Source organism: Octodon degus, unplaced genomic scaffold (assembly GCF_000260255.1).
Source record: "Octodon degus isolate 3935 unplaced genomic scaffold, OctDeg1.0 scaffold00126, whole genome shotgun sequence".
Lineage (NCBI taxonomy): Eukaryota > Metazoa > Chordata > Mammalia > Rodentia > Octodontidae > Octodon > Octodon degus.
The window spans coordinates 1374020-1385143 of NW_004524702.1; the positions used below are offsets into that span (position 1 = coordinate 1374020).

The following is an 11124-nucleotide window of genomic DNA, read 5'->3' on the forward strand; positions in this document are numbered from 1 at the left end:
AGCATGTCATGGTTCTAATGTAATGCAATGTTCAATTTGTAAAATGTTTAAGCATGTCTGTGTACCTGGAAATTGGCTTAAAAGAAAGTGTATGTCTAGTTGCCAAGTTGACAAGGGGTGGATTGTGTTTGTAGATACCTTGTGTCAACTTGGCTGAATCAGCTCCAGCAGATCTCAGACTCGGGGCCTAGCCCTGCAGGTGGGCAGGGCCCAGGAATTGAGAAAGGCAGGAAGCTGCCCTGCCTGGTTTCCTGCTGCCCTGCCCTGCTTCCGTGGAGAAATCTCAGTCTTCCGAAGGCAGCCACGCCACTTTGGAGGAGCTCCGATCTTCACCATCTTCACCAGCGTGCGTAGAAAGAAGAGAGAGGCTTGATGGACGCCCCTGCAGCTGCTGCTCCTCCTCTGCTCTTCATTGTTTTCTGCCACATGAACTGCTGTTGTTTGCCTTGGAGCCATCGGAATATGGACTGAACCCTCCAATAACTGTGAGCTAAATAAACCTTTCCTTCCTTCATTTTGAGTGTTGGGTATCTGTCCCAGCAACGAGTAAAAAGTAACTAAGACACTCTTCAAAGCATAAACTTATCTAAGAATAAATTCAACCAAAGACAGACACAAAAAAACTTTGTGAAAGAAAAAAACAACTTTCTAAATGGATAGGATGAAATAACAGTATTAGGAAATGATTTTTTTAAAATACATATTAAAAAATTTATACATATACACACACTGCTTTTTGGGCACTGTTGAACTAAATGTCACAAAGATGACAACACCTCCCTGATACACACATGCGGCTCAACACCAAACATCCATCCAGCCTGCAAGTCATGAAGACAGCAGTTCTTCTCTAATGGATCTGCATAATCACAGCTGTTTTTATAAAAAGATTTACAGCATTAGATAGGCTGACTCAACTTCCATTCTAACACTCTGAGGACCAAATAGGCCAAGACTTCTATCCTGATACGGATGCCGAGGGAGAGCAAGGGGCCAAGCCCGCTGTACGAAGCCGGTGCACTCCAGCCCCAAGCAACTGCAAACGCTGTCTGAGGACAATGGTGGTAGTTGCCTTAAAGTGATCCCTGCCCAGAAAGCTTAATTTCAATACTAAGAATATTTAGAATACGTAACTGTGGGGAACCACCGGGCTGAGCCTGACATCTCGTACAAGTCCTGATGCGTACAGAGCTGGCAAGGATTTTTCACCCGGCTTCAAGCAATGCATTTTGGTCTAGCCGAGGTGCTGGTGGCAGTCTCTGAAGATGGCAGGTATGCTGCCCTGGACACCCCCAACACACACACACACCCCAAGGTTCCACACTGTTGGCTGGGATCAAGCCTTGTGATAGAGGCTACGACCTCCTGGGGCTTGAAAGATCGCACATCAGAGCTGAGCACCGAGCCCAAAACAACAGACGCTGTCTCAGTCGTGTACGCAGCTACTCTCTGCGCACCCTTCTCTGCATGTCACAGAGGTGACCTCAGGGCTCCGCCCTCGCCCAGCTCTGGCACTCACCTACTTCCTGCCGCTCTCACAGTCACTCCTCCTCAAGCTACCCGCTTCTTCATGAATGAATAAAACCTGGGATAGCCCTTGGGTCACAGCCTTTGTTCCGGACAGCCATCATCACGGCTGGACTTAGGGCCCCTGGGCTCCCCATAACTGCATATATGACTTAGTGTCTTTATTCTCACCATAGGTGTACTGGATGTGGTAGATTGGAATTAACTTAATGGACTCCAGTAACTTATCCATCGGATTACAAATATAAACTTCCCGGACAGAGATGAGGGCTAGGAAGGGCTCTCTATATATAAGATTTGAGAAAGCTTGAGGTCCAGTTCCTTATAAATTTAAAGCTATTGGTACCTATTTATCAAGTACCACATGCTAAGACAAGCCTGTAATGTATCATTATCTAGTCAATAACATCGTTTAAGGTGCTCATAATGGGACCATGACTCTGATGTCTCAATGCCAGGTGGCTCTGAACCACTGAAGGTACATGCATAGGGCGATGGCTTATCCCATCCAGCGGGGCTGCCCCATGCCACCCAATGGACAATCATGTGTCCACCAGCAAGAACACATTAATGGAGGTGTTCCTGTTTAACTCAGTAGCACTTCCATACTGCAACTTTAGAAATAACAAGTCAAATCTGGTCCTCGCAAATCCCACGGTCACATTAAAAGCTGTACTTGCAGAGGAGGAAAAGCTGTATTTGCACAAAGTAAGGTTTTATTTAAATAGTAATGGAGCACTCATCCTGGGATTCCACCCCTGAAGGTCCCCCACCCCTGAAGGAGTCAAAGATGGCGATGCTTTCAACTTAAGGGAAGACATGCCCAGGAGGGAGGGAGGGAGGAGAGAAAAGAGATGAGACAGGAAGAGACAGACAGGAGAAACTCTTCCCTCAGAGGTGAAGCTTCCCCTGTGCGCAGGGGGCCAAGGCAAGAGCTGCTGTGTCCACCCCGGCGCCAGGTGTGCCTGAACGCGGCAGCAGCAACCCAGTCTCACCTGAGTGGCCACGAGGTAGATCAGCTCCCCAAGGGCTGGCAGAAGGCACTGTTTCAATTTGCTGTTCCTGAAGTTCTCCCTGATTAACTCAGTTAAGACAGTAATTGCCTGGAAGAGGAAAACACACATCATTTCCAGTATCTCAGTTCTCTCACCTCTATGTTAAAAGCAAAATTAAACTTCACCTTCCAATTTTAAGAATTCATTTCCAAGCTATTTTCAAAGTATAGCCTTTATCCTGGAAGAAAAAACACCGAAAATCTCCTAGACCAAGGTAAGAACACATATACAGTGAAACAAATTCATATAGCACTTTTCAGGTTTCAGAGTCCTTCCACAGAGTGAGCAATCCCCTGAGGCCACTGTCGCCGGCCTTCAAAGCAGCAGCAGAGACTACCAGGACCCCGGCAACCTCCACCTGACCAGCTCAAGGGACACTGCGGCCCTGAGCACCAAGCGCAGGGTGCCACACCCTGGGGCCCGCTCCAGCCCACTGCGGGACCTTCTCAGCAAGTTAAGCTTCAATAGGATTCCTTCACAAGTCTGAGCAGAAACATTGTACCAACACTTCATCATGACCCATTTTTAAATGCAGCAGCTGATTTCCCAGGAGTGTGCTAAGAAAGGTGCGCGCGCGCACATACACACACACACACACACACACACACACACACACGGAATCCAGAGACACTGACATGAATACTGGTTAATCAAACAGTGAAGTAGGACAGACAGCCTCATGGCGACACTGCAGAAATGTGTGCGTGTAGCGCAGTGGCCTCTCCAGAGAGGGCCAGTAGGTACAGACCAAAGACAGGACCCCTGTCTCACAGGACAGCAGCCTCCCACTCAGAAAAGCGCTTGCCAACTGCCAGAGCAGCTCCTCTCCGGAGCCCTGCGCCAGCAAGCAGGGGTCTGCTGTCTGTCTGGCAGCACAGAGCACTGGGCCCCGGGCTTCACACTGAGCTACATACCCGGCCCTTTTTATTCCTTGAGACAAGGCCTCACTACGTTGACACACTGGGCTCAAACTTGTAATCCTCTGGACTCATCCATGGTGCTAGGTACGCAAACACCTCAAAAACTTTAAAAAAAAAAAAAAAGTTTTAAAACTCTCAGCTTTTTCCTATATAAAGAATTTTTTCTAATTTAAAAATGTTGGGTGTTGCTAAACCCATATTTACATTTCTGAGTTTTAACATACAATTCACAAACAAAATTGTATTATTAAGGAAAACTTTGGGAACAGCTGTACTCTGGCACAAGCTCCCAGGCACACAGCTGCAGGTCTCACTCTGCAAAGAGCAGCGGGGGTGAACTAGAGACGGATGTGGGGCAGTGAAAGGTAGCCACGTCTTGCGGGCATACTTGTTTTAAATTTTTTTTTTTTTTTTTTTTTTTTGAGAGGGGGGAATCAGGGATTGAACTCAGGCCCTTGCGCTTGCCAGGGAAGCGCTTATTCCACTGGGCCATCTCCCCGACCTCTACGGCACACTTGTTTTAAACAGCTTACTGAGTTGCACCCAGCGTACAATAAACTGTGCATGTGTCGTAAATACACAGTAAGGTTCTCTGCAGACGGTGAACTCCTCGCTTCGATCAGGAGCGCTGCCATCCCTCAGTGCCTCCTCAAGGCCCCTTTGTTGTGGCAAGCAGCCAGAGATGCTCACGGCTGCCGAGCAACAGAAGCAAAGAAGGTGTCACTGAGCACTGGGACATACCCCAACAGTCACCAGCCAGGAGTATCGACCCCAAGGTTAGAGAAAACAGCAATTTACATAGCAGCTGGTCCAGTTTCTAAACACAGCCTGGACTTCCCACAAAGGTGGAGCACAGGGGTTACCTAATACATGGTGACAACCACAGTCATGGGGTCGTTACAGCATTTGTCCAAAACAGCATTTATCAGAAACAGAAGCTGAGCCGCTGACAAACGGAAACTGCTTCACACACGGCCTGGGGAAGAAGGAGTTTGTCTGGAGTGTGAGGGTTTGCAGGGGAGTTTAGAATGCAGCGTCACCTTGCCGCCACACTACAGATCCCTCTAGTCCACTCTCTGCCAGCCATCGGTGATTTACTTTCTGTGATTAGGTCACTGTCACAGTCAGGGTTAGCAGTGGAATACATTTAATACAGGACACACGACTTACAGGAGTCTTTATATTTTACATTTGACCCAAAGAGTCGAATGTAAAAGACTGGGGGAGATTTGTCCACACACCAGAGACCCAAAGAACCCAGCTGAGGGCCTGGATCCCAAAGTAGTAACATCCTCCACGAGTCCAGCTGGAGGCCTGGAGCCCACAGCAGCGTCTCATGCAAGTCTCTATCAAGGATCTGGGCTGGGAAGGCCCCAAGGTCAGCGGTGGGCGCCATAACGTGAAGGACCTTCAGGCTGGGGGACCTACCCTGGACTGTGTGCGGCAGCAGCAGGAGGACCACAGCCGAGCTAGGGCACTCCTTTCCCTACCTGGGGCCACGTCAGCACCCGGGCCGTAACTAACACTGCGCCACATGTCCCCAGGGTGTTCCCGCTAGGGGAACTGGACGGAGCACACTGAGGAGCTCTCTGAATAATTCTTGCAACTATATAAGAAACTACAATCATCACAAAATTAAAAGAAGAGTCAACCTCATACTAAATTTGAAACCCAGATCTGGCTTTTCTGTTTCACAAAGTTAGCTGCAGGGATTTAAAGCATTTTTTCATGTTTAAATCCACTGGCATTTTCTGTCAGTAAGCATCACTGGACATTTGAAACATTTTAATGCTGCAGACCTTAACGTGATACAACTGTCTGGACTGCCTCCAGCAGAACAGAAACTGCTCGGACTCGCTCGGGGCCTGCAAACGGCCGCGTCGCCCAGCTCAGCCTGCAGTGCCCGAGCCTCGCACCTACCTGCAGGGGTTGACTTGAGAGTGCTCACACGGGCCCAACTGATGACGGCTCTTTGAAATAGTTATTTATACAGATATTCGATCTATCCTTAAAATTCAAAGATTATTAAGGAAAACGAAGAATACTGAGCAAATGTAATACATAAAGGGCAAATATCGAGGAGAAAATCATGTGTTGATGTAAATATAATGGCATTGGAAAACGCCATACTAAACAGAATAAGGCAAAACAGATTTAGTTCTTCAAACTCAGAAGGCCATGTGACTGACTGTTCTTACGTTTGTTTTCCTGACATCTCTGACAATCTACTACCTTCAAACCTTGAATTACAAAATCAAAATAAGATAGGTGTTTGGTGGTGTGCTACTATCCTGTGTGCTCTCTAAAGCTCTGAGGCTAAGCAAGACGACCTGGGGAAGTCTTCTTCTCACATGGCTAGCCCGAGACGCAGCCATACCAGCCCGGCCCTACGAACCCAACGGGACTGTGCTGCAGCCACAGCATGGCTGGCTGGTGAGCACTCAAACAGTCATGAAGACTGCACTGCTGGCTCTCTTGGGGAGCTCTTGTCCCCAACTTGAGCCTCGCTTCCTGGCTCCAGCCCAGATCCCCCAGCCTGCTGGCCGCGATCCTTCGTCCCGCTGGCACAGACTTCCTAGCTTCCGCCACTGACCCTGGGCCTTCCCAGCACAGATCCGTGAAGCGGAGCTGCGTGAGACTTTGTCGTGGGCTCTGGGCCTCCAGCTGGACTTGTGAAGGCGTTGTTTCGAGCTCTTGGTGTTCAGCTGGACTCATGCAGGATATTAGGATCCAGACCCTCAGCTGGAGTCTTTGGTTTTTAGTGTATGAACAAATTTCCTGCACTCCTTGTATATGATCCTTCGGGTGGTTCCTATGAAATATTATAAAATGTGTCCTGTGTCGCAGTTTCCCTTGCAAAACCCCAAACCACAACAAACAGTTTTGAGCTTTCCGGCTGTTCCTTGTGAAGACACAGCAGTCGTGAGAGCACACCAACAACAGAGTATTTTAGGTCTTATACTGCCCAGCAGGGCTCCCTCAGCCTGAAATAACAAGTAGCCCTCAAGGCCAGATGAAGAGGGACTTGCCAGGCCTTTTCGTTCTTACACCATGGCGTTGTTCTAAGCAAAGCTATGGCACAAAGTAACACTGTAAGCCACGTGAGCCCCCATTTTTCCATCCAAATTCTACTTTAGTTGTATTAAATCTTGGATTCCTTTGGGCGCTGCATATCTGATTAAATCTTGACTTGTGAAATCACACCTACAGGACACAGGTTTCACCAGTGTCGGTCACAAGGACAGGCACACCCGACAGACAAGGTCAATGGTGCGGGGGCAGAAAGATGATAAAATGCTTGCAGACATTAGTTCTGAAAATGTCCTTGCAAGGGTGTCTCTAAGAAGCTTTCTGGTGACATCTGGACTTCAAAGTGTCCACATGAGCTCCAAGTCTCCGCACGCTAATGGGCAAGTACGTTTGGCTCTGCTCTGGGGCTGGTGCCTAGCCCCTAACATCAGATAGCAGCAAGGACTGTGTCTGGCACTTCCTGGCTGAGCCCAAGTGGACACAACGCAACTGGTAGCTTCCTTCCCTCAAAACTACACTGTCAGAAAGGTACATCCAACACAAGAGCAGATTGCCAGATCACCTTCATACTACCTTTAAAAGCTCAGACACACTAGATACACCATCAACGCCTTTTGCCTTTTAAAAAATTAGATGGTGACAAAGATCAACTCCAAAAGAAGCCCTGTCACCAGCCGCCCAGGCCCTCTTCTTAGCATCTTTCAGTATCCTGCTGGGGCATATGCGACAGCTTTCCCTCTCCGAACACAGCACCCAACACCACAATGTAAAGGAGGAGAGGCTCAGTCCCAGGGGTTCAGTCCATGGTGGGCTGGCTCTGAGGCAGGAGCATCGTGGCAGAGGGTGAGGCAGGGAGATGCTTAGCTGCTGGCCGCTGTATGCAGAGCCGGGGAGCGGTGCCGGAAGAGGACCAGGGAAGGGACACGTCGTGCCCAAGGCTGCATCCCCAAGACACACCCATGAGCCTGATAGCTGTTTCTTACTCCAAGGAAGCCGACCTACCAGGTTGGCAGTCACAATTCACCCTTGCCAACTCCAGGCAAAAACACAACTCCCTAAACCATACTTAAATCTCTGAATAAAGACACCAGCAAGTTCAGAATTCTGCCTGTCATAATACAACTACCCTGTAATTCTGGAAACCCAAGAATCCCTTTCCAAAGTCTCAACAGTTCCCTCTCTTTTCAAAGTCCAAATCTTTTCTGAAACTTAAGACAAACTTTTACCGGTGAACCTCTGAAAAAAAGTAAGTTACACAATCCTAAGGTACACAGATAAACACCCTATTCCAAAAGAAAATAAGGGTATAAAAAAGAAATCAGACCAAAGCAAGAGACCCATTAAGGTCTGCCTCCATATCCAGCATCTGGGACACATGGTGGTGGGGCGCTGTGTTCCAGGAGCCTGGCCAGCCCCCCGCTACAGCCTGCTGGCTGGAGCTCATGCGGCCTTTCTCTTGGGCTGGTTCTACTCGCATCTGCAGCTGTCCTTGGCAGGCATTCCACATTCTCAGCTTCTCCACCTCCCTAGAGGCTCCACTCCATCTCAGACTTCATTTCCACAGCTTCAAGCACTGCCCTCTCAGAAGCTCCTTGCCTGCTTTCCCAGGCTTTTCTTTAAATGGGAGTGGAAGCTTCTCTGACCCCACACCCCTTGCACTCTGCACATTAGGGAAACCAAAACCAGCATCATGCAAGCAATGCCAAAGTCTACTATCTGCAGAAGCAGTAGCCAGATCTCCTTGGAGCACAGCTACAGCGGCCTCTGAATGCCTGGGTAGCTGAGAAGTGAACTGAATCGCGAGGAAGCAATTCCCTAGGAGGCCTTCCTGAGCAGGGCTCACAGGGACACACTTCTCAAATGAAAGGCTGATCCCTGAGTCTGCCCTGGATGGGATCTTGCTGACTGCTGAGGCGTCCTCAAAGCACCTTTCCTCTTGTCCCTGCTGGGTGGGGTCTTGCTCATTCCTCAGGTGTTCTCAGAGTGTCTTTCTTCTTGTTCCTGTACAAGTATTTGGTTTCTTTTCAATGGTGGTAATCTCTTAGCCATACCACTGATGCAGCCTTACACAGTGTTCCTTCTGGGCTATGTTTGTCTGCTCTGCTTTCTACTCCCCTGATTCTCACTATAAATCTGGCTCAAAGCAGCCAGCAGTAACCATATTACCCTCTGAATGTTGGGCTGTCATAATATTTCCTCCTCCATACTAGCCTGTCACCCTTAACTCTGCTGGAAAGTATACAAATGGGCATGGGCAAAATCTAGAAAAATTTTCTATTGGAACATAACATACATGGCCTCTAATGCAATTGCCAATGAAATTCTTGTTACCAAGTAAATAAGAATTGTCCTTTGCTGAGCCTGGCCTTTACTGACCACATTCCTATCAGCTTCCTGGCCTAACATCTTAGCAAAATCACCTATCAAGCAGTATCTACAGCATTCCAAGGCTTCTCTGGTTGGCATCTTCCACATTTTTTCCACAAACCAACTCTAAAGGCTTCTAAACCACACAGCCAAGTATAGTCAAGAGGCAGCGAGATTATTTCCATGGCAGACCAAACATTTAGGAATAACAGAGTTTTATTGATAAGACTAGCCACCAAGCATTACAGATCAGACAAGTGTTTGGCCTTCATTGTTTCCTCTTGGCTTATATTCCTTCCTGGTTTCCAGGGAAGCCATGATGGAATGCCATGGTCGTTGGTTTAGAAATTATGTGCTGTCACCATGGTGGGTTTTAGCCCAGTCACATGGATTTACGGTGGCATATGATTTAACTCTTCTTAATTAGTCTGCTTTTCTCTTAGCTCTTTTATGTTTGGAATGGCTTCACAAGGATGGGGAAGCAGTGAAGGAGTGAGGCATTCCAGGCATGGTCCTGTGGGGCCGATTCGGCCCAGGTGCCCTCTATCTCCACAGGCATTCTGGGAGCTGAGGCTGCCTTCCTATCTCGAAGGCGAACTGGAGGCTAAACTACAGCTTCTTTGGCTAAGACAAAATTAACCCACTGAGTGCTGCCATCCCTGACAGTCACAGCCACAATGCTGCTTCTCTGGCATAACGTTTCTGCGTTAGTCAGCGTCCCTTGCTGGACACGATACCTGACATTCACAACTTAAAGGAGGAGATGCTTAATTTAGCTCACAGATTTAGGGAATTCTGCCCTGATGAGCTGACTCCAAGCAGACACACACAGCAGGATGTGGAACAGAAAGGTGCTTCGCTCATGATGGATGGGAATCAGCAGAAAACAGTGCCAGAGAGCAATGGTAAAGGGTCGTACTCAGTCCCCAAGGCCACATCTCCATGACACCCACACATGGCCAGGAATCTGCGAAGCATTTCCTAATCCAGTGAAGTGGACACATCAGGTTAGCAGCCATGTGGGGTAATGTCTTTTGTGCACCAGGCCATCTATAGGATGTCAAACCAGGTATTCTGCCTTCCAAGTTTAAAAGCTGAAGAGGCCCTTGGCTGCCTGCAGGAATACTTCTCCTTCCACAATCTGATAGTCATGGCAATATCAAAACATAAGCTTGTCCAGCAACGCTCTCGCTCAGAACTGGAGTCCTGAATGGGGTGACACAGAGTGAAACAACAGCTGAGGACCATGTAACCGTTCTCTCAGTATCCCCAAGTAAGATGTCAGGAGAATCCTGGATCAACGACCTTCTAGAGTTGCCAACTCCCGGTTGTTCTAAACCTTCTCTTGGAGCTTTTGACCCTGTTCATTTCCTTCTAATAAATAACCATTTGCCTAAATTAGGTGGAGTCAACCTGCAAGAGCAGAAAATAGTACTCATGCTATCTGTACCTCCTTTCCCCTCCGTGGATGCAGAAACACTTCCCAGGCCCCTCAGAGCTGGATGAGACTTGTGACCAATTCTAGAGTGGAAGTGGCCTATGTGCACCTATGTGCAATTTTCCACGCTGTCCTCCCCTGCCCGGGAAACCTGCTGGCACGTGGCAGAGAGCAATTCATAGAAAATCAAAGTAGACTGGACGAAGCTGGCTGCCCTTGAGAACTACCTAAGCCTGCAAGGGGGAAAAAAAAACACACAGCAAGCCTATCTTGACGGAGAGTGAAGACATTCAATTCCAGGTCGATCCAGCTGTACATAAAGTGATGGAGCCCTACTACTATGAAAGAATCCACTAGCAAAATAGCCGAGAATTACTGTGTCCACACATTACAACGACAGGCATGTGCACAGCTGAGACATGCCGTCAACACTGATGTCTCACGGCAGGGTTACAAAGCACCCACCACCAGAAAGGCACTGTGTGAGGTACTCGGGAAGCTGCAGTAGGGGGATCACAAAGCCAGTCTGGACGGTTCAGTGAGGCCTCAGACCTTCTCAGAACTGATCTCAGGGCAAAGGCCCTGGGTTCGACCCTCAGTGCTGCAACAGAGGGGAAAAGGGAGGGAGGGAGGGAGGAAGGGAGCAGTGGTGCAGGAAAAGTGCACCTCACAGTGCGGAGAAGACAGACGCGTGGAGACGGTGACGAGCCCACCGCTGCCAGGGTGCTCGGGGAGGTGGGCTACCAGGGCAAGCAGAGCACCTACAGCACAGACAGACGCGTGGAGA

The 11124-nt window shown here is 48.7% G+C and overlaps 1 protein-coding gene across 9 annotated transcripts in view; it reads right to left on the reverse strand.

The window, feature by feature from the left end:
• Ulk4 (unc-51 like kinase 4) overlaps positions 1 to 11124 on the reverse strand; it is a 380871-nt gene that overhangs the window by 319986 nt on the left and 49761 nt on the right. For all 9 annotated transcript variants that reach the window (XM_023700793.1, XM_023700796.1, XM_023700795.1 and 6 more), the window contains exon 17: positions 2523 to 2630. In XM_023700793.1, coding sequence (XP_023556561.1) covers positions 2523 to 2630 — 108 coding nt within the window. The remainder of the gene's footprint in view (positions 1 to 2522; positions 2631 to 11124) is intronic.